At 41.1% G+C, this 23,924-nt stretch overlaps 1 protein-coding gene across 12 annotated transcripts in view; it reads left to right on the forward strand.

The window, feature by feature from the left end:
* Positions 1 to 8,858: 8,858 nt before the first annotated feature.
* The window catches only part of ZBED5 (zinc finger BED-type containing 5), a 42,950-nt gene continuing 27,884 nt past the window's right edge, over positions 8,859 to 23,924 (forward strand). For 2 of the 12 annotated variants that reach the window (XR_016231196.1, XR_016231195.1), the window contains exons 1-2: positions 9,039 to 9,249; positions 11,046 to 11,161. Coding sequence is in view for 7 of the 12 variants with exons in the window: in XM_008266192.5 (XP_008264414.1) it covers positions 12,381 to 14,465 (2,085 nt within the window). In the remaining 5 variants the exon portion in view is untranslated. Of the gene's footprint in view, positions 14,543 to 18,469; positions 19,348 to 22,023; positions 22,237 to 23,924 lie in introns of those variants that run through there. The other 10 variants (XR_016231200.1, XM_008266192.5, XR_016231192.1 and 7 more) reach the window with 10 other exon arrangements.

Below are 23,924 nucleotides of genomic sequence, written 5' to 3' on the forward strand. Positions count from 1 at the left end.
ACCTTTCCAGGCATATTAGCAGGAAGCTAGATCAAAAGTGAAGCCACCAGGACTCAAATTGGCTCTCCAATATGGGATGTCAGTTCTCAAGTGGCAGCTTAACCCATTGGGCCACAACACTGGCCCATATGTCAAATGCTTTTTGTTCCATTTAAACCCAACAACTATGGGTGGGCATTTGGTATGGTGGTGAAGACGCCATTTGGGAAGCCTGCATCCCATATCAGAGTGCCTGGGTTTGAGGCCTGGCTCCACGTCCTATTCTAGCTTCCTACTAATGCACATCCTAGGTAGAAGCAGATGATGACTCAGCTATGTGGACAGAGGGAACCCAAGCTGGATTCCAGGCTCCTGGTTTCAGCCTGTCCCAACCTATACTTCTGTTGGCATTTGTGGCAGTGAACCAGCAGATGGAAGATATTATTTCTGTGTGTGTGTGTGCTTCACTCTGTTTCTCTGCCTTTCAAATAAACAAATAAACCTGGCAGTTATTATATATAATTACTATTTTAAAATCTAGTTTCCAGAGGAGGAAATTGAGATGCCCAAGATTGCACAAGGAGCAGATGGCAGAGGTGTGATTTGAAACCAGGCTTCCTCCAGGACCTGTGCTCGCTGTGCCTCACAGCCCTCCCCAAGTCTAGCTAAGTCTGTCACACGCATTCGTGTCTGGTAGACTGCATCTGAAGCCAAATAATTCATAGATAGTGCTGTTGGCCAGGAACCAGTATCGAATTTGAATAGATTTTAAACCTGTTAGGATATCTCCGAAGAGTATGGCTGGTTCAGAAAAATTTCAAAACAAAACAAACTATAGTAAAATGAATATATTGCCAAATTGTTTCAAAATAATGACATTGCTTAGGAACCTGTCTTTAATTTTAGTTGATAGAAAATCAAGTTTTTCACTTGATTTTAACAAGTGATTTAAACAAGTATTAAAAGAATACTTTGAAAAGGTGTATAATTATAGTTAGAATAAAATAACAGATTTCACTGTAGCTAATTTAAACAGAAAGGGATTTATGAGGAGGAACTAGAGGTTTACAAAATCACTAGAAAGGCTGGCAGAAGAGAGCTGAAGCTGAGAATTCAGGAACAACTCCCAGAACACACTTACGGAGTTGGCCAAACACCGGCACGATGCTTCTGACATCGTGCAGGTGGAGAGCCAGGAAGCCATCTCTACTAACGCTCTCTACCTTGATCCAAATCAGCAAAATGGGGGCCCTGCTCCCTGTCTCTTGTGGCTCATGAAATCTAGGGGCTGAATTCTGGGACCTCTGCTAGAATTGACTCCAAACAAACAAAAAATATGGCACTGGAAATAACATACATAGTAGAAATAAAACCTCTGCCTCAGAATGGTTTTATGAATTCGTGCTTTAAGTTCTTTTGGAAAATTGAGTCTCAGGGCTGACACTGTGGCATAGTAGGTTAATCCTCTGCCTGTGGCGCCAGCATCCCATATGTGCACCAGTTCTAGTCCCAGCTGCTCCTGTTCTGATCCAGCTCTCTGCTATGGCCTAAAGAAGCAGTGGAAGATGGCCCAAGCACTTGGGCCCCTGTGCCCACATGGTAGACCCTCTCCTGGCTCTGGGCTTTGGATCAGCTCAGTTCTGACCATTATGGCCATTTGGGGAGTGAACCAGAAGATGGAAGACCTTTCTCTCTGTCTCTCCCTCTCACTGTCTGTAACTCTGCCTCTCAAATAAATAAATGTTAAAAAAAAAAAAGCAAATGGAGTCTCCAGGTTTCTAGTCTCAAGTGGTTTCAGACATGCTTATAGTGGTTGAAGTTGAATTAAATGCATCAATCTGTGAAATGAGACACAAGCAGACAACAAATTATTAGCCAGCTAGGGCAGCCACCCATCTTGCTCTGACAACAGTTCAGAGTTCAGATTCCACTTTGGAGCAACCCATCCAAAGACAGACCAGCAGTCTCTGATCTAATGAGAAAACCTAACTGGGAACCATCAGATTCTTCTCTTGGGGTTTGGGATTGGGACACTGGAGAATTAAGCCAATGAACTGAGAGCTTTTGATTTTAGGTCAGGTAGATTTGGAGTCAGAACAATGTTGAATTTTGTGTGAGAAGATGGTATTAATCATATATTATTGAGAAACATGGAGGTAAATACCAAAAGAAATGGCATAAAATGTTATCAGGGATCGCATCTGAAGAAAGAGCCAAAGAATTTCTTTTGTTGTTGTATAGAATCCTTTCCACATTAATTGAGTTTTTAAATGTCATGCTTGTATTGTTGGGATAAAAATTAAAATTAAATCCCAAGCAACAAAATGAGCACACCAAATCTGGGTCTTTAGCCAGAACAACAGATGTACACAATAAGTGACCACTAGTTGCAGAATGTGAGCGCCACATCTTCCTATCCTTATTTACCTCACTTCCCACCTAGCACCTCCATTGTTGTAAAATTGAAAAAAGATTAAAAATCAAAATCAATTTAACTATAACTTTGAATGCCAAGTCAAGGAATTAATCACCCAACAGGGGAAATAACTCTGAGTAAAGAAATGCTTTTATGAATAGATGTAGTTTAGATAAAATGCTTATCTGTATGTAGAATAAATTTGATAGAGATAGGCAGGTAACCGAGATATTGTTTAGGAGATAGATAATAAGACAATATTGATGGCAGTGAATTGAAGAGAATAGGTTGGACAAAGAGAGACAACAACAGAGGATTTCTTGGTGACTGATCAGATATGAGGAGCAAGAAAAGCAAATCCAGTGGGTATCTCCCACTTTTACATCTGCCCAGAACCCATTCCTTCGAGGCACAGCCCCCTTACCCAATTCCATGAGATTCTGGGGGTGAATCAGAGTAAACTGATGTTCTCAAAACCAAAGAAGAGTATATACCCCAAGTTGGTTACTCAGAGTACTCCTTCCCTGGACAGTGCATTTAGTTCACACACATCACCCAAGATGAGTGAAAGTCCTTTTTGGGAATCTTTCTCCCAATGCTAATGGGGAAGGCACTGTCTCTCCCTGTAAGTTTTGGGATGCCAGAAGCCATCATGCAGACAGATTGTATCAAGAGATAGACAGATACCACTTGAGCCATTGAAACCACCATGCCTACACCTGTGGACTTTTTAATATGAGCCAGGAAATCATCATTTGTGCTTATGATTGATTAGTTGGATTTCTATCATTGGCAGGGAGTATTAGATGGCTTAATTTACATATGGACAAATACTTAGAGTGTTCTAACAAATGCACAGTTGAATGCCTAGTAAACAGATCAAGAGGAATTCTAAGACAAGCCCCATACACCTTGAGATCTCTCCAGCATTGCTACAGATTACCAGTGTTTCATCACACACAGTCACATGATAGCTGCAGGATTCATTCTTCTCTTCCATAAAACCCGGGGCGGTGGTGGGGGGGATTACATTGTATTTCTAAAGATTTTTCTTCAGCCCTAAAGTTTTATGATTCTATGCTATGACACAGAAGGATTAGTGAGTCACTGAAGATTCTTGGCATGCAAAACTGATAAAATGGAAAGAGAATGGAAGTTAGTAACCCTGGCAATAATTCAGAAGGCATATTTCTTTAGTGCAGTCTAGAGGACAGGTAAGGGTGATGGAGTGTATTCTAGTCTGTATAAAGAAATGGAACAGAAGAACTGGTAAGCTACAAACCCTAAAAAAAGACAAGGAAATGGGAAGGCTGGTTGCTCGGTATGTGCGGTTAAAGCTACGTGTAGGAATTGAAATGTTGCATTGTTCTCCTTAAAAATATACGAGTATTACATGCTAATCTAAAATTTAAAAAGTAATAAAAAAAAATGATGAAGGGAATGAATTCAAGAAACATTAAAAGAAAATAATGGTGGAAGGGCAGGTATGGGGGGGAAGAACTGCTATAATCCCAAAAGTTGTACTTATGAAATTCATATTTATTAAATAAAAGTTTTCTATAAAAAAAGAAAAGAATAATTCAATCTGTATATATGGAATATGAAGGAGAGTCAAGAGTGAGTATCAGGGCCGGCACTGTGGCATAGCAGGTAAAACCGCTGCCTGCAATGCCAGCATCCCATATGGATACTGATTCAAGTCCCAGCTGCTCCACTTCCAATCCAGCTCCCTGCTGATGCACCTGGGAAAGCAGAAGCAGATGGTCTGAGTCCCTGGGTCCCTGCACCCACATGGGAGACCAGGAAGACCTGGCTCCTGGCTTTGGATTGGCCCAGCTCTAATCTTTGCGGCCATTTGGGTAGTAAACCAGTGCATGGAAGATTCTCTGTCTCCCTCTCTGTCTCTCTCTCTGTCTCTCTCTCCCCTCTCTCTCTCCCCCTCTCCCGCCTCTGCCTTTCTGTAACTCTGCCTTTCAAATAAATAAACAAATCTTTAAAAAAAAGAAAGAGTGACTTTTGATTCCAACTTTGCTGGTTTACAATATGAAAAGGATATTAAAGGATATCAAAAGGATAGTAAAGTTTTTTAAGAAAAATGGTTGTTGGGAAAGTATAAGTATTGGGAAAGAATTGGTTAAGTTTTTGAGCTTACTGATTCTAAACTGTTAGTATATTTTCAAATAGAAAATCTGTAAACTTGAAAATTTATAATTGAAACTCAAGTGGGAAGTCAAAGCTCGAGTTGTATTTTTTTTCTTTAAGATTCATTTATCTATTTGAAAGCAGAATGAGAGAGAGAGGGAGAGAGAGATCTTCCACCTGCTGTTTTACTTCCCAAATGGCCACAACAGCCAGAGCTGGGCCAGACTGAAGCCAGGAGCCAGGAACTCCATTCTAGTCTCCCACATGGGTGGCAGCGGCCCAAGTACTTGGGCAACTATATTCTGCTGTTTTCCCAGGCAAATTAGTAGGAAGTTGGACCAGAAGCAGAGTAGCCAGGACATGAGTTGGTACTTTCTCCAGCATCAAAAGCGGCAGCTTAACCCACTGCACCACAATATCAGCCTCATCAAGTTGTATTTTTGAAAATCATTGAACACAGAGGAAATAAAGCCCAAGGAGGGAGCTGGCATTGTGGCTTAGCAGGTTAAGGCACTGCTTGCTGTGCCAGTATCTTATTTGTCTGTCAGTTGGAGTCCTGGATACTCCACTTCCAGTCCAGCCCCCTGCAAATATCCTGGGGAAAGTAGCAGAAGATGGCCCAAGTGCTCGGGCTGCTGCCACCCATGTGAGAGACCCAGATGAAGCTCCTGCCTCCTGGCTTCAGCCTGGTCCAGCCCTGGCCATTGCTGCCTTTTGGAGAGTGAACCAGTGGATGGAAGATCTATCTCACTCTCTCTCTCTCTCTCTCTCTTTCTCTTCTTCTCTCTGTAACTTTGCCTTTCAAATGAAATAAATAAATCTTTAAAAAAAAAAGTCTTGGAAGGGAGTAAAAGCTATGATAAAAACTAATAACAACATGATTATTTTGTTTATTCAAAGGCAAAATGTTAAAATTATTAAAAAACATTTTAAACCTTTAAACTCAATTTATAAATATTATTAGTCTATTTATAAATCTCATAATCTTTGCATGAAAACATGGACTTATGCTCTGCTTTGGTTTAATTCACAAGCTTAACTGACTAAACACTCCTTAAATATTTACTGTTATTTGCATATTCAAGTAATCAAATTTTTTTAGACATTTCAAACTACAAGTGTAAATATGCCTAACCAATGAAATCTGTATAAGCATTATAGAACTCTGGCAGATCTAATACCAATAAGCCAATCTTTGACTTGCGGGAGGTCACAAAATTTTCTTAAATGTGTCATATATCTAAAAAAGTTTACTACACACACACAATCACAACACTAACTCTCACAGAAATCATTATTTCTGTATTATATCTGTATTTTTTTATCACCTTTCTATTAAAGGTTACAAACTGTAGCAAACATGGAAATATGCCATTCAGATACTCCTTCGAGAAATGACTTGCTGCCCTGCTTGGGAGTAGGTAGCATCAGCAGCAGATGGCCTCCAGCTGACAGCTCTCCCAGGCTCTGCTTCAGTGGCAGCCATGTGCTTCCTGCTGTAGCCCACATCTCTTAACCAAGGGAGGGAAGGAGGAATATAAAAGCCACGGTGAGAACCTCTGACCTACAGTATTGGCTCCAGAGCTTCCATCTTACCATCTGCTTCCAGAGAACCTAAGTGCAACATAAATTAACTCACACAACCAAGATGAGCAAAACTGTCTCCTACAGCAACCAAGGCTGCAAATTTAGGGTATGGGTCAAATTTCTTGTCCCTCCTTCCAATCACAATTTTACTTATGTCCTTGGTTAACAAACCAAATTCCTTCTTAATGGGGAGGCTCTACCTGTTTACCCAGTGTATACTGTAATCTGATTCACTATAGTGAATCAAGTTCACACATGTACACATATCTTTCAGTTTCCACAACTAGCATTTACACCTAATCAAGATATTGCCACTAACTAGCTTTTGGGAGCCTGGAACCTGTAACTTGCCATGCTCAATCTTCTTATCTGTAAATAAGGTCTGATCTTCTTTACTTATTAGTAGTTGTTGTGAAGAGTAAACATGTTAATATGTTAAAAATGTATAGGGTCGTGCATTTGGCCTGGTAGTTAAGATGCCCACACTGCAGACCTTGGGAAGCTGCAATGATGGCTCAAGTAATCAGGTTCCTGTCTCCACATTCTCAGCTCCACATTGTGGGCATTCAGAGTGAATCAGAAGGTGGGAGCCCCCTTGCTCTCTGCTCATGTCTCTCTACCTCTCAAACCAAGAAAAACTTAAAAAACTGGAGCTGGGATTGTGGCACAGGCAGAAGCCTGCATCCCCTATCAGAGTGCCACGTTCATGGCCTGACTATTCCGCTTCCAATCCAGCTTCTTGCTAATGCATAATGGGAGGCAGCAGAAGATGGCTCAAGTTCTTGGGTCCCTGCCAGCCATGTGGAAGACCCAGATGGAATTCTGGGCTCCTGGCTTCAACCTTTCCCAGCCCTGGCTGTTGCAGGCATTTGAACAACAGTGAACTATCAGATGGAAGACTGATCCTTTTCTCTCTGTTGCTGCCTTTCAAGTAGATGAAAATAAATAAATATTTTAAAAAGTAACCTCTGATTTAAGGGGAAAAAACTATAAAACAGCCTATTGTCCACACTTACATATCCAATAAAAGCTGGCTGTCATTACTGTTCTGAGATCTTTATTGTCTATATTTTTTCTTCTATCTCTCAACAACTAATCAATATTTTATAATAATTTGACAAAGCAACTCCAGAAGAAGTCCTTATGCTACAAGAACATTAATTATTAGGTGCTGGTGCTGTGGTATAGTGGGTAAAGCTGCCGCCGCCTGCAGTGCCAGCATTCCATATAGGCACCAGTTCGAGTCTCAGCTGCTCCACTTCTGATCAGCTCTCTGCTATGGCCTGGGAAAGCAGTGGAAGATGCATCAAGTTGTTGGGCCTCCGCATCCACATGGGAGACCCAGAAGAAGCTCCTGGCTCCTGGATTCGGATCGGCCCAACTCTGGACTTTGCAGCCATTTGGGGAGTGAACCAGTGGATGGAAAACTTCTCTCTCTTCTCTCTCTCTCTCTACCTCTGCATAACTCTGCCTTTCAAATAAATAATCTTTTTTAAAAAGAATACATATATAATAATGATATAGGACAATTTACTATAAGGCAAGTTGAAGAGGTTGAAAGTGGTTTTAAACATTAGGGACCAAATGTCAGCTCTAGGAACTTGTCTATGCAGTCCTGAAAATTATTTTAAGGGTTAGGTGCCTTTCAATAACCAAGCGATTTTATTACATGCCCTTTTTTGTTTGTTTTATGTGAAAGGCAGAATGCCAGCAAGAGACACAGAGATCTACTTGCTGGTTCACTCCCCAAACAACAGTTAGGGCTGGGCTGAGCCAGGCCCAAGCCAGGAGCCCAGAATCCAATCCGGGTATCCCAGGTAGGTATCAGGGACCCAACCACTGAACAACCACCTGCTGCCTCCCAGGGTGTGCATTAGCGGGAAGCCAGATCCCAAGCAGATGCAGGGCTGGATCCCAGGCAAGCGCCAAATCACAGCACCAGCCCCTTGATCACATATTCTTAAAGAAGCTATTTAAGAAAAAAACAGAAGCTGTCCTTTCTTCGGACCCCAAGTTGGGATTTTCTGTCATTGAATGCAGCGCCTGAAACCATGATCCAGTTTCCATGTAGCAATTTTATGGGGCCTCAAAAGGCTCAAATTTGGGGGAAAAAAAAAAAAAACCTGAATATTGACCTAACGCTGCCGGTACTTTACCAAATCCTTCTCCTTGGTGGTTCTTAGCTGCCAGTGAGGAATAACAGACTTAAGTCTCCCACAAAACGGAGGTGTCTTCGAAGACAGGGGCGGGCACAGAACTGAGGCCTAAGACACCCGCATGCTGCAGCTCTTGGAGGAGCGAGAGCCACCGTGACGGGCAGGGGCAGAAGGCCAACGCTGTGGGGCCACGGCTGTGGGGCCACAGAGCTGAACTGGGGCCTGGCGAACGCCAGGCTCAGCCTTGGCCAGGTGCGGGGCGGGGTAGGGAGAGGGAGAGTTTTCTTTCCCGTTTCTAGTGGGAAATCAAGGAAAAGAGGCAGCAGCTGCGGTCACCTGGGCCCGAGGTGCGGCCTCAGGGAACAAAGGCAGAGCAGCCAAGGCTCTGCACCCGGCTTAGGGCCGCTAGGAACCCATTCAAATCTTCACCTGGGCACACCACCAAGGCTCCAGAAAATGTTGATTCCTGGATTCCACGAGCACCAACTCTATCGGGCAGCACCCAGGGATCTGTATTCTAAACAAGGGACCCGGCGGACAAGAGCCAGGGGATGTTTGAGAACAATCGTTTCACCGCCAGCCTCTCCGTTACCAACAATCAAAGCAGCGGCCCAAACAGCAGCGGCGCTGCGCCTCAGCCGAGCTTGGGCTTCCCCCTAAGTCCCGCCCCGCTGCCCTGCGCGGATTGGTGGCGGATGGCAGCTCTGGCGCCGATTGGGCGGCGGCGGAGTCGTTCGTGGAGACTGTGGGGTTCGGGTGCTCCAGGGTGCTAAATTTATCTTCAGACCTGGACCGCGCCAGCAGCGAATCGGATCTCTATGGAGGTGGCTTAGGCGATATCCCTGAGCTGAGAGCATCACCCTGTCCCCGCATCCCTCTTCCCTCTGTTTTGTTTTTCATCCTCCTCCCTTCCCTCCCCCCTCCAGTCCGCGACGACTGGCTCTTGACCCTGTTCAGGCCTCGGCGAAGGTGAGGAGCAGAGCCGCTACCGCGGCTAAGCGCTGCGCCCTGAAATGGCCGCTGCCTTGAGCTGTCCAAAATGGCGGTCGCAGGCACAGCTGGGGACCGCGGCGCAGACCGTTCTCTCCGTCCCTGATGGAGCTGAAGCAGGAAGACCGTGCCGGGTGCTGAGACGTTTCCGTGTGGCGGTTCGCGGAGGCGATCGCCCCGGGACGCGAAAGGAGCTCGGAGGCGAGGGTGGGCTGCGACAGGAAGCAAAGCCCCCAGACGTGGCGGTCTGCGGGCGGGGCGCGCGCCTGTGACAGGGAGGCGATGAGGGATGGCTGGTCCGGGCTGCACGCCCAGGTGACCGGTCCCGCAGTCAGTCTCTGGAAGGGCTGTCGTCCCCACCCCCTGACCAGCCTTGGCCGCCGGCCTGCACCTCGGCCCTGCCCTCCCCGCCCCAGAGGGTGTCGTGCACAGCCGGGACCGCCTGAGGGTGGGGGGAAGCATTGTGTGTTACCTGTCAGTCTGCCCGGGAGAAGAGCCGAGAACGATGAATGGTTCTCCCCTCCTTTTCAGAACAGGAGTGGAAACGTGGCATTCTAGGGAGGCCAGGCCCTGCAGAGATTTGGGGACCCACCTGTGAGGAGGTGGGAATGAGGTCCTCCTTTCCGGAAACAAAGCAGGGGAGAGGGTTCCTGATCCCGTAGGTGAACGAGCAGCTCCGTGAAGTTCTCTGCTGCTAAATCCAGTGGAGGCTGGAAGGAGGGTGAATCTGCAGAAGTAGGGATTTCTCCTGCCGCCAGTTTGATGCCCTGGACTCTGGCAGTTGTAGCCCATTGTTAATCCATTTCTCTCTGCACCACCCGGCTCCTGGCACCGGACTTTGCTAGTGCTTAGGGAATAAAAAAAGAGTATTCAGGAAAACACAAGTAATGGCTAGGCCCTTGGGCTATGTATTCAAACTTTTTGGACTCTGTACTTGATTCTTCACTTGGAAGATATGTGAATTTAGGTGACTTAACCTGTGTGTGACTGAGGTTTGTTTTGAGATTAAATGAGGAATTTAACAGTTATTGGCACATGGTAAACAATGATTACTCAATAAGTGTTAGTTTTAGGACATTTGTTGTTGAGGGGACAAAAAATGGTTATAGCCCAAGGTATATATTAAAAAAAAAAAAGTTTATCTATTTGAAAGGCAGAGTTAGAGAGAAGGAAAGACAGAGTGAGATTTCATCTGCTGGTTCACTCCCCAGATGGCTGCAATGGCCAGGGCTGGGCCGGGCTGGAGCCAGGAGCTTCCTCCAGGTCTCCCACATGGGTGCATGCTGCCTTCCAGGCTCATTAGCAGGGAGCTGGATTGGAAGTAGAGCAGCAGGGGCTCGAACCGGCACCCATATGGGATGCAGGTCCTGCAGGCAGGTCCTGCTATGGCAGAGTGCCGGACCCCCAAGGCATATTTCATGTAACACTTCTACGTGAGACTCAATGTAGATATAATGCTTAGTCTTAGAGACATTAAGATGAGCTGTACTTAAAATTAGATTTAGTTTTAAAAAATTTAATGTGTTGCTATGAAGCTAGGAATAGGGGAACATCTCAAAGCTGGGTAATTGCCAAAGTATTAAACAGTATGAAAATATTAGCATTTTAACTTTGCTAGATATTAGGCATCTTCTGTTTCAGACCAAGATCTGCATTGCAGTAGAGAATCATTTACACTGCCTAGACCTAAAATAAATTGTAATGACTAGTCATCTTAGAAGCTTGTAGTGAATTGTGCTTAATGCGGGGTCTAATTTTAATTTTTCTTATTCTAGGCTTTTGGTTACTCCCCTTCCTACCCCATCCTTTAATTTTATTCTTTTGAAGAGTCTGCATTTCAAGCTGCCATGGTGGAGAGTATGATTGCAGAAGGGAGTACTCCTTATTTCAGGTATCTTATTCTCTAGCTGTTAATAGGAGCCCTTTGATTCAGGACCTAACATGAGATTACAAAATTTAGTCTTACCAGATTATAAAGCTTAAATCAAAAGTAGTTATATTTGTATAGATAACAGTTGATGCTTTAACTTAAAAGTTCTAACTTCAAACTGAACTTACTGTTGTTTAGAAGTTCTTAAATTGTTTTGCTCTTTTAATTGTGCTTTTTTATATGAAAAATAAACATATTAAAATTAGAGTTTATGTTTTCTTTAGGTCCTGGTTAAGTCTTCATCTGTAGTATAATGGAATGCAGAGTAATAAGTAAAAATATACATTTGGATGTGTCTTAATTTGGATACTGTAAACATTATGTAACTTTTAAGTCCAGAGCAACAGTACCTCACTTTTGGTCTCTAGTTTATTCTTCACTGTTAACATATAGCATTTAAGATGTAATAGAAATCTTTGTCTTGTAAAATGTTTAACTGAGTATTTTTAAATATAACTCATCAGAATTGTTGCTAGCCCTAAAGGGAGGAGACTTTAATAATAATAGTAGCAACAATATATCCTATGGTAGTAGGCATTAAAAAGCTAAAAGAGATTCCAAGATCTGTGTATCATGAAACAGGGCTGGTAAATTATGGCCTATGCTCTCTATTTTGTACATAAAATTTTACTGGAACATACTTAAGTCTGTTCTTTGATGTATTGTCCACGGCTGCTGTCGTGCTACAACTTTAGAGCTGAGTGGTTAAAACCAAGACTGAACAGTTAGCAAAGCCAAAAATATTTATTATATGGCCCTTTACAAAAAATATTTCCAACCCCTGCTGTGATACATATTCCTAAATTCCTAAAAGTCCCTTCTTTATAATATATTTATCAACTCTTCCTTATCTTTTAGAAACATTGTTCCCAAATTGTGTTTTATAGAACATTCATATTCTCTGAGCAAGTGTTTTGAGAAAAAGGTTGATTCCAGCTATTGTTTTTCTTTTTAGTTTAATATATTTATTTAAATATAAACTTAAGACTACTAAACTCATTTCTATAGCTTTTATTTTTATGTGATAATCTACCTTTAAGAAAGGTATGCCACACCTGAGAGCACCAGGAAGTCGCATGAGAGATCACCTGATACACGAATGTGTGATGTTCCATCTACGCGGTGATGCATAGGCAGCCTTTACAAATTAACTGATTTCTTGCTATATATCATCTTTTTGATGATTGCTCATCTCCTTTGTATCCTGTCTTATAATTTCAACACATTTGTGATACTCAATGTTTGTTCTAAATTAACCATGTTTTGTACCACAAACTCATTGCCCATGGATCTATTGCTGAAGCAAGGAAGTCTTAAACAAGAAGTAGAATCTTTCTGTTATCAAATTGTGTCTGAATCAAATGATCAAAAGGTTGGAATATTACAAAGTGAAGATGAACAGTTACAGCCTTCAGTTTCTAAAAAATCAGAAGGTGAGCTTTCCAGGGTCAAATTTATATCCAATTCCAACAAACTAACGACATTTAGTAAGAAACCAAAACGAAGAAAATATGATGAAAGTTATTTGTCTTTTGGATTTACTTACTTTGGAAATAGAGATGCACCTCATGCTCAATGTGTATTATGTAAAAAAATTTTATCAAATAGCTCTTTAGCCCCTAGTAAGCTTCGAAGACATTTGGAAACCAAACATGCTGCATATAAAGACAAAGACATAAGCTTTTTCAAGCAACATCTTGATTCACCTGAAAATAATAAACCCCCAACACCTAAAATTGTCAATACAGATAATGAAAGTGCCACAGAAGCATCATACAATGTAAGTTACCATATAGCCCTGAGTGGAGAGGCTCATACAATTGGAGAATTGCTTATCAAACCTTGTGCAAAAGATGTAGTAATGCGGATGTTTGATGAACAGTATAGTAAAAAAATAGATGCAGTACAACTGTCAAACAGTACTGTTGCACGTCGGATCAAAGATCTAGCTGCTGACATTGAAGAAGAGCTTGTTTGTAGACTGAAAATCTGTGATGGGTTTTCATTGCAACTAGATGAATCAGCCGATGTTTCAGGTCTTGCTGTGCTGCTTGTGTTTATTCGTTATAGGTTTAATAAGTCTATTGAGGAAGATCTACTCTTATGTGAATCTTTGCAAAGTAATGCTACTGGTGAAGAAATATTTAATTGCATCAACAGTTTTATGCAGAAACATGAAATTGAATGGGAAAAATGTGTTGATGTTTGTAGTGATGCTTCCAGGGCAGTGGATGGGAAAATTGCTGAGGCTGTCACCTTGATAAAATATGTGGCTCCCGAAAGCACCAGGAGTCACTGCCTACTATATAGACATGCACTAGCAGTTAAAATAATGCCTACTTCTCTCAAAAATGTGCTAGATCAGGCAGTACAAATCATCAATTACATTAAAGCTCGACCACATCAATCCAGACTACTAAAAATTTTATGTGAAGAAATGGGTGCTCAACACACAGCACTTCTTCTAAATACAGAGGTGAGGTGGCTTTCTCGAGGTAAAGTTCTTGTAAGACTTTTTGAACTTCGACGTGAACTATTGGTTTTCATGGATTCTGCTTTTCGACTATCTGATTGTTTAACAAATTCATCTTGGCTACTAAGACTTGCCTATCTTGCAGATATTTTTACTAAATTAAATGAGGTTAATCTGTCAATGCAAGGAAAAAATGTGACAGTTTTTACAGTGTTTGATAAAATGTCATCATTGTTAAGAAAACTGGAATTTTGGGCCTCATCTGTAGAAGAAGAAAACTTTGATTGTTTTCCTACACTCAGTGACTTTTTGATTGAAATTAACTCCACAGTTGATAAAGATATTTGCAGTGCTATTGTGCAGCACCTAAGGGGTTTGCGCTCTACTCTGCTAAAATATTTTCCTGCAACAAATGACAATAATGCTTGGGTTCGAAATCCTTTTACAATAACTGTTAAACCAGCCTCATTAGTAGCACGGGACTATGAGAGCCTTATTGATTTAACATCTGATTCTCAAGTGAAACAAAATTTTAGTGAGCTTTCCCTAAATGAATTTTGGAGTAGCCTAATTCAAGAATACCCAAGCATTGCAAGGCGTGCAGTTCGTGTACTTCTTCCTTTTGCAACAATGCACCTGTGTGAAACAGGGTTTTCATATTATGCTGCAACCAAAACGAAATACAGGAAAAGACTTGATGCTGCACCTCACATGCGGATCCGACTTAGCAACATTACACCTAATATTAAGCGGATATGTGATAAAAAGACACAGAAACACTGTTCTCATTAAGATTGAAGGGTTTTGCATGTCTCTTGATAACCAACCAAATGTAAGATGAAAATAAAAGATAATTTACTTCATCTCTGGTATTTGGGGGTTTTAAATAAAATATTCAGATTTTTTTATCCTTAGATTTTAAGAAAGCTGAAGTATCAAAAATTTAAGCGTATTGTGTTATTGGTATTTTTCTTTGTATTGTAATTTCAGATGGTTCCATGGTCATAACTGGAAAATGATGCTCCACAAGATAAAGTCCCAATTCCTTAACATAATATATCTGTTCAGGATCTAATCCCTACCATTCTTTTCTAGCCATGCCTACTCTGCAGCCTTCCAGTCCCAGGGAACCTTCTGCCATTCCCTAAGCATCACACTGTTTCATGATTTTAGATCTTGAGAACTGTCGCACCTCTTGTGTTCTGACTCCTATTTGCTTTTCAACACTTTAACTTAATTTAGGTACTTCCATTCTCTGTAGCTCTATAGCTTTCTGTCTTGACTATAATTCACCCCCCCCCCTTTTTTTTTTTTGCATCTCAATTGTCTCATGATTCCCAGTGTTACTGGACTGAATTCGTAGGTTTTACCTAGCTATGTCTCCATTATCTGGCAAAAGCCTTTACTAAAGCAGATGCTTAATAAAGCAAAACAATGGAGTAGAGGTTTCCTACCGTTCTCTTGATCGGCATGTTGGCATGTGTGTACAAGTCTACCCTTTGAGTTTTTTGGCTAGGTTGTTTTATTAGCTAGAATTCATAGCATCCACTGTGCAGAAGTCATTGAGGAATGTGGGTTTTGTGATTTGATAACTGTTGAGGAAGAGGGGAGGAAGTATGAAGAATATTTTCATACATTTTATTTCTTCCTATATAGAGTATTATAAATTCCATATACTGCAATCTAAGCAATGAGACATTATAGTCCTGAAAGTGGCTAAGTAAATTCCCATCAGTTCTTGGAATACTATAAAAGATTATTGACTGACTGCTGTTTCTAGACTACTTTTCCTATGACACATCATACAACACAAGTCACCAACTCAGTGTTAAATATTTTGTTACTCCTGTAGTCAAGAACTGCTGTGGATAACCATTATTTATTTAATCTCACTTGTTAAAACTTACCTCCTCTTTGGGGAGTAGGATTACCTCCCCTTGTTAAAGCAGAAAGTGGTAAAATTACTAGGTTCAAGTGCCTATTCTACTACTCAACTAAATAGATAACTAAAGGGATTTGAATATTGTTGAACTTTGGTTGTCTGATCTATAAAATTATTACAACTCCTTTGAAGGGTTATAAAGATTAAATGAGAATATATATACAACTACTCCAACAGTGAATGATCAGAAATAATTATAAAACATATATTCTCTGCCATGCTAAATCATGTCTCTGTTAACTTTGACTCTTCACTTGACACTTTAAGTATGAGTTTTTGTTTTTTTAAGATTTATTTTATTTATTTGGAAGAGTTGCAGAGAGGAGGTAGAGAGAGAGAGATACTTTCCATCTGCTGGTTCACTCCCCAAATGGCTGCAATGGCCAGAGCTAAGCTGATCCAAAGCCAAGAGCCAGGAGCTTCTTCCAGGTCTCCCATGTGTGTGCAGGGGCCAAGCACATGGGCCATCTTCCACTGCTTTCCCAGGTGCATTAGCAGGGAGCTGGATCAGAAGTGGAACTTGAACCAGTACCCATGGGATACTGGTGCTGCAGGCCGGGACTTTAACCTACTGTGCCACAACACCAGCCCCTTAGTATGAATTTTTATTCTCTGTGGAGACAATAGCTTTCCAGGTCATGGAACCTACCCTGAACTGAGGCAGCAAGATGAAGCATTTCTAACCTGTGTTTTTTTTTTTTCCCCCTTTGTCACCTTACTAAGCACATGTTTTTCTGTCAGGTACCTTAGGTGCATTGTGTGATTTCAATAATCTTTTATATGAGTTTTATAGGATTAAATAATTTCAGGACTTGCATGAGGTCCTACAGTAAGCAGTAGTATTTAGTTTAACTCTTTCCAAAAGATACTACTTTCCTCCAGTCATTGCATTTCAAACTTTTAGGAGAATCAAACAGCGCCTTGGAAGCATAGCGCAAAACTCTGTGCTCAGATTTGGACGTTTTGAACTCTTATGTTTTCTTCTAAATTCACTCCAAATTTCCATCTACTTCAAAGTATGACTGCCAATTTTTATGTTAAAATAGGGATTGATGGGGCCAGCGCTGTGGCTCACTTGGTTAACCCCCGCCTGCGGCGCCGGCATCCCAAATGGGCACTGGGTTCTAGTCCCATTTGCTCCTCTTCCAGTGCAGCTCTCTGCCGTGGCCCAGGAAGGCAGTGCTTGGGCCCCTGCACCCACGTGGGAGACCAGGAAGAAGCACTTGACTCCTGGCTTCGGACCAGTGTATCTCCAGTCATAGCAGCCATTTGGGGAGTGAACCAACAGAAGGAAGACCTTTCTGTCTCTCTCTCTCACTGTCCAACTGTCAAATAAAAAATATATCAGATTGACTTGCTATCAAGTGATAGTAATTCTCAAAAAAGATGCATTATGGTTCCTCATGCATGCAGTACTCTTAACCTACTAATCCCAGAATTAAACCCTAATTTGAGAAGCATGCACAATGCCATTATGTCCGTGTCTGCCTTAAACCTCAAGTCTCATGACTAGACTTATGTGATTGCTAAGCCTGAGCCCCTGATTAGTTCATCTGTTCAAGATGTCACCCTCCTAAGAAATGTAGCCTTTCTTTTACAATTCTTTCCCCTAACCTTTGGGAGTCTAGATTCTTACATTTAAGTCTAATCCCAATAACTAAGACCCTACCTAACTTCTTGATAGCAGCTGTTTGCCTTTTCTGGATCCTACAGAACTAACCTATAGATAACATGTGTAGCTAATTAAATGGACTTCAGTACCTGAAGCTGGGTCTGGTACCTGCAAGACAATAAAAAATTTAGTACCAGATTGCAATTTTTAGATTACTGTAACCTCCTGTAGTTACCATAACTGAATCTCAGAAGATTCTTTTCCTTCATGTTAACCCTACCTACCCTTCATAATTGGTTTCCTTTCCTAAAGAGATTTATTTATTTATTTATTTGAGAGGCAGAGAGAGAGAGGGATCTTCATCCACTGGTTCACTCCCCAAATGGCTGCAATGGCCAGAGCTGGGCTGATGCGAAGCCAGGAGTCAGAAGCTTCTTCCAGGTCTCCTACGTAGGTGCAGGGGCCCAAGGACTTACACCATCTTCCACTGCTTTCCCAGGCCATAACAGAGCTGGATCAGAAGTGGAGCAGCTGAGACTCTTTAACTAGTGCCCATATGGGATGCTGGCACTGCAGGCGGTGGCTTTACCCACTATGCCTTAATGCCAGCCTTCAGAATTGGTTTTCTACTCTATAACAGCACAAAATAGGGAGCACTGCCAACCACCCTTTCTTTTTCTCATGGTTTGTACTTCCAAAGCCCTTTGATTACCATCTGCCAATACAGTGTTCCTGGAACTCCAAAAGAACAGCTGTTAAAGGAAGAATAAGTAGCATTCCACTTAATTATGGGAAGGGGCTATTTGAGGATTATTTATTATATTTTCGTGGCACCCTCAAATGACACCTAGCTTTCCTACCTGTGCATGAAACAGTAAAATTCCCCTGGTATATCAAACCTCAGAGGACTCTGTCGCTATTAATGCCTTTGTTTTTGGCGATTTAAATTGGCTGTGATTTCCTTAGAAAATTGATTCATATGTCAATCTTGCTGTGCTATCACACATTAATAACTCGTCAATTCTTTTGGGTCATTTCTAAAACTTAGCAAATTATTGATTTTAAAAAGTGCTCAGTGAGTTGAATTTCCCACTTTAAAAACTAAGGTGTTGATATAATCCATACTAAAATATTATAAAAAATTAGCTTTATAATCCTTAACATAATTGAACAGATAAGCTAGTAAAATAAGCCTTTAGAAGACTTCAAAAGTGTAATTTTTTTTTTTTTTTTTTTTGACAGGCAGAGTGGACAGTGTGAGAGAGAGACAGAGAGAAAGGTCTTCCTTTGCCGTTGGTTCACCCTCCAATGGCCGCCGCTGCAGCCGGCGCACCGCGCTGATCCGATGGCAGGAGCCAGGATCCAGGTGCTTTTCCTGGTCTCCCATGGGGTGCAGGGCCCAAGCACCTGGGCCATCCTCCACTGCACTCCCTGGCCATAGCAGAGAGCTGGCCTGGAAGAGGGGCAACCGGGACAGAATCCGGCGCCCTGACCGGGACTAGAACCCGGTGTGCCGGCGCCGCAAGGCGGAGGATTAGCCTATTGAGCCACGGCGCCGGCTCTCAAAAGTGTAATTTAAGGCAATCCCCTATTGCCTTAAAAAATAAATCACCTACAGTTCTTGAAAGCATCCATCAACTATGTAAACCTAGCTACCTCTGAAAATTAATGCATACTAATTAGCGTTCATTTTTTAAAGTTGGTTGTAAGTGCACTGTTAATTAGCATAATGGAAAGCATTCTGAAGGTACGTATCAAGAGATACATGTTCTGCAACTAATTAACTGCCTAGATAAGTTTGACCCTCCACAGAACTTAGTTTCCTCATTTATTAAATGAACTAGAATGAGCTCTATCAGTTATATCAGATAAGGTCATAATTAAAAAATAAGTGGTAATATGTGCTGTTTTTTTAATACATATTTTTCTTTAAAAGCTCATTTTTTTTAATGAATGTCTTACCATAATAATTTCCACAACCACCAAATGATAAAGTTTATAGATTATCTAATGGATATTTAATTAGATGGAAGGAATGAGGTGCTTTTTATGAAAGGAAACATGCTTTGTAATTTAGAAAACATTGAAGGGAAAAATAAAATTTATTTGTTTAGACCCAGTATCAAACATTTTTTAATCTCAGTCCAGAAGAAACAGATTTTATATTTTGATCCAAGAGTGTGTGTGTGCGTGTATGTGTATACACCAGTTTTTCATAATGCAGTATTAACCCTTTATATGCATTCTCATATTTTATATTCTATTTAATTTTTTAGCTTTTTAATTTCACGATCTATTCTTGGGTTATGACACACATATAAGTTTGAAAAACACCTGTGTCATGCCACTGCTTTTAACAAATATTCTTGAGGAGCCTGTATCTGAGCTTACTAAGGTATACCATTTGGTCCAGGCATAGCATGTGACCTAAAACAAGCCAGTGAAGAGCAAGGGCAATATTACAGGGACACTGGAAAAAGATGCCCTTCAGTCTTCAAGAGGAGATAAATAAATGCAGGAGCTAAAATACTGCAGCTTTCTACCTACCAGGCTGTGGATAAGGTCAACACATTAGAGCAAAACCAAGGAACTGTTGATCAAGTAAACCTGACTGAACCATACTTGAACACTATAGTGTCTTTTGGGTTTGTTTGTTTGTTACCTAGGTTAATAACTGCCCTTTATTGTTCAAGAGAGTTTAAGTTGGGTTTTCTATTTACCAAAGGCAAAATCATCCTAATAAAGAAGTCTACAGGAAAAGCAATATAAAACTAAAATGTATTGATAAAGTTACTGCAATAATGAGTATCATCACAAAGAAACACTGATCCCTGGTTATTTAGCCCTCGACCATGGTATTAACAATTTGAAATTCTGCTAGTGGTGATATTTTCTAGAGTAGAAGCTAAATCAACACATGTGTTGGCATTATTAACATCAAATGCCATTTCATTTATCTTAATGACAATAATAAATGGATTTTATTTATTAGCTTAAATAATGTGTAATTTATTATCTTAAACAAATTTGTTCATTTTTCCTTTAATTTTCTGAAGACCATGATAAAGATGATGAAAGTTTTTAAGGCTTATTAAGACATAGTAGCAAAGGAAATTATTGGCCAGAAATAGGTTGATTATTAAAAGTTATCTGGGGCAGGCATTTGGTCTATAGTTAAGATGCTCATGTCCTGTTTGAGTTTGCATCCCAGAGTTGGTTCCCAGTTCCAGCTCCCTGATGAGGCAGTAGGTAACAGCTTGAGTAGTTTGATCCCCACCACCAATGTCAAGGGCTCCCAACCATGACCCCATTAAAGGCATTTGGGGAGTGAACAGCAGATGAGAGCTCTCCTTGTCTTTGTCTTTCTCTGTCTCTCTGCCTCTTAAATAATGTTTTTGAAGTGGCTTTCTATCAAAGTTGTAAACAAGTTCCCTGAAGGATTGTTCCTTAGAGGACCCATTAGTACAGGAGTAGTATCTACCCACATAGGAGCATGTCTTTCAGAAAGTACAAAGTTTGGGTGATACTGGTGTTGAGGTGGATTCATTCTGAGAGGAGTGTGGTGGGGGCAAGAGGTGCAGAGTCACCACACAGACCCCGGGAGCCAGGTGAAAACAGGCCAGAGGTGAGCAGCCCCCAGACTCCTTTCAGTTGGTACAGCAGCTTAAATAGCCAAGGCAGCCAATCCAGTCAAGGGGTGGTCTATGCCCTAACCAATCACAGCCTGTTGCCAGGCAGGCTCCATTCTCATGTGGTTTCCAAAACCATCCAATCACAGCCTGTTGCCAGGCAGTTTCCATTGCCAGTGGCCATTTTGGCATGGCCTTATCATTCTACCACATACTGGGACCTACAAAAACTAGAGATCAGCAGTTTGGGGACCCCACTTTGGGAAATTTTGAAAGGTTCTCCGTCTTAAAAGCAAGAACCATACTCTGGGCCTGCTTTCATTCCATACAATAACATGCTAGGCATTTTGTGTCACTGTTAATTTGGGCAGTTATTCAGATTTGTCACAGAAAAGTACATTAATCAAAGGCCCGTGGTCTAAGAAAATGCCCAAATTTGGCTTTTTGCCTTTATTGTCGATTGAGGGGAATAAACACTGAGTTTCCAAGCTTTGTTTAGTATCTTCAAACTGATTGCTACTACCATGTCCTTTTTCCTGCCACAGCTCTTCCCCAAGTCTTGTCCTTTGGGGAGGGTTCCAGAATTATTAGTGGTTAGAGAAGTAAAGGGGACTTACCCTTACTGATTTTGCTATTGGAATTATTTTTTTAGTTTAATTTTAAGCTCTTTGTACCTTAGTCATGATTTCAAATTTCTTAAAGTGGCCCTGTCATCCCTGCCCAAATTATATAACAGAGTCCTAATATTCGGGGATCTGAATGATACAGTACTGGATGAGACTGGGATGATAGAATATTGTTATATTCCAAGGCTTTTCTCTATGCTACTAAGCAATTTTTAAGACTCACTCTAAATGTCCATTTCCAGAGCACTTAATCAGTAATCCGCAATTAATTCTGCATAGTTTATTTAATCATATCTATGCAAGAATTAGTTGCCTGTCACAACTACTTGTGGGTTTTTTTTTTTTTAGCAAAGGGCCTTTAAAGTGCAAAATGTTGTTATTTTTACTATTCTAGATGTATAAATGTTGGTTAGATATCATCCCTTATAAGAAATAAAAATTAAGGGTTGCACTGTGGCTGAGTAGGTTAAGCTTCAACCTGTGGCTCTGGCATCCTGTATGGGCACTGATTCAAGTCCTAACTGTTCCTCTTCTGATCCAGTGCTTTGCTGTGGCCTGGGAAAGCAGTGGAAGATGGCCCAAGTGCTTGGGACTGTGCACCCATGAAGCTCCTGGCTCCTAGCTTCACATCGGCACAGCTCCAGCTGTTGCAGCCGTTTAACAAGTGAACCAGCAGATGGAAGACCTCTCTCTTTTATCTTTATCTCTGTAACTCTGCCTCTCAAGTAAATTAATAAATCTTAAAAAAAAAAAAATTCAGGGCTGGCATTTAACCTAGCAGTTAAGTAAAAAAGTCAGCGTATTCTTAATGCCTCAGAGGATGTTGGAGTCCTTTAAAGGACTCCAGATTCATTCAGCAACATTCACTTCATCATTTTTTCCCTTCAATACAGCACTTATTTCAAGAAACAGAGTGAAACTGACTATAGAATCATCTACCTTACCAGTGACTCACTTTTAAATATAAATATATGTTCTGTCAAGCAACATGATTTAAATAAACAGCTGTCATCAGGAACTAAGCCAGCATTCCTTTTCATAAAGGCATTGGGAAGAAAAAAAGTCGTTTTCTGACAGACTGTACTTACTCTTGGGTAAAAATTCTCAAAAGCTTTAGTACCAAATACAACATAGCTCTCTGGTCTTGTGGACCTATACTCTGAATCTTGCTTATGTTTTCACAATATAGGAAATTCTCAGATTGTTCCTGCATGCATTGAATAAGTTAAGCACTTCTTGAATTATGCAACACTTCCAACATATACTTACTCTACTTTTGCTTAATTTTATACTCAAAGGAAAACTCAGACTTTCATCAACTGAACTTTGTGTCAAAATATGAGAGATGAATAGAGCTTACAAAACAGAGGCATGAAGTTCAAAATGCAAACCTTTAGTAAAAATCAATGAAGAAGTATTTCCTGGGTGTATCGAGTATTTACATAGAATTCAGCCAAATACTGAAACAACCATGTCTCTACCTTATATAACATCGTTGCTAGTGAAGTTAAATCAAGAATCAAAACAAAGTTTGTGATGAATTAAACACTGAATCTCCAAATCATAAAAGGTTTAAGATGACTAAATTTGAGAAACAATAAAAATTTAATTTTTTTCTAATTTTATAATGTATAAGAAGGAATATAGCCTTCAGGAAGGCAGAGACCTTGACTTTCTAATTCTCTCTTCTTAGGGCCTGTGATAATGCCTGATGCTTAAGTGAGTGTTGAATGTCAACATGGTACTGGTGAAAAAAGGACCAGGTTCGAGTCAGCTCTGACGCTTTATTTTTATTATTATTTAAAGATGTTATTTCTTTATTTGAGAGGCAGGGTTACAGACAGAGAAGTCTTCCATCTTCTGGTTCACTCCCCAAATGGCCACAATGGCCAGAACTGTGCAGATCTAGTGTCGGGAGCTTATTCCAAGTCTCCCACATGGGTGCAAGGCCCAAGAATTTGGGCCATCAGCAGGGAACCGGATTGGAAGTAGAGCAGCCAAGACTTGAACTGGCGCCTATGTGAGGTGCCGGTGCCACAAGTAAAGGCTTAACCTACTATACCACAGTGCCAGCCCAACTGTGACACCTTATAGTTGTGGAAACTTGAGCAAGTCACTTAAGTTCTTCTTATAAAAACAAAACAAAAAGTTATTTGAAAAGCAGAGAGAGGGAAAGAGAGATCTGCTGGTTCACTCCTCAAATGGCTGGAATAGCCAAAGCTAGTCCAAGCCAAAGCCAAGAGCCAAGAAATCCATCCTGTCTCCAACATGGGTGGCAAGGGCCCAAGTGCTCGGGCCATCTTTCACTGCCTTTCCAGGCACGTTAGCAGGGAGCTGGATCAGAAGCAGAGCAGCCAGAACTTGAACTGGCAATCCCGCATGGTATGCAAGCATTGCAAGTGATGGCTATCAGCACCATTTTGGAGACAAGGAATCGAAAGC

The sequence above is a fragment of the Oryctolagus cuniculus genome, chromosome 1 (genome assembly GCF_051225735.1).
Source record: "Oryctolagus cuniculus isolate XC-2025 breed Fujian yellow rabbit chromosome 1, ASM5122573v1, whole genome shotgun sequence".
In the NCBI taxonomy this organism is placed as follows: domain Eukaryota; kingdom Metazoa; phylum Chordata; class Mammalia; order Lagomorpha; family Leporidae; genus Oryctolagus; species Oryctolagus cuniculus.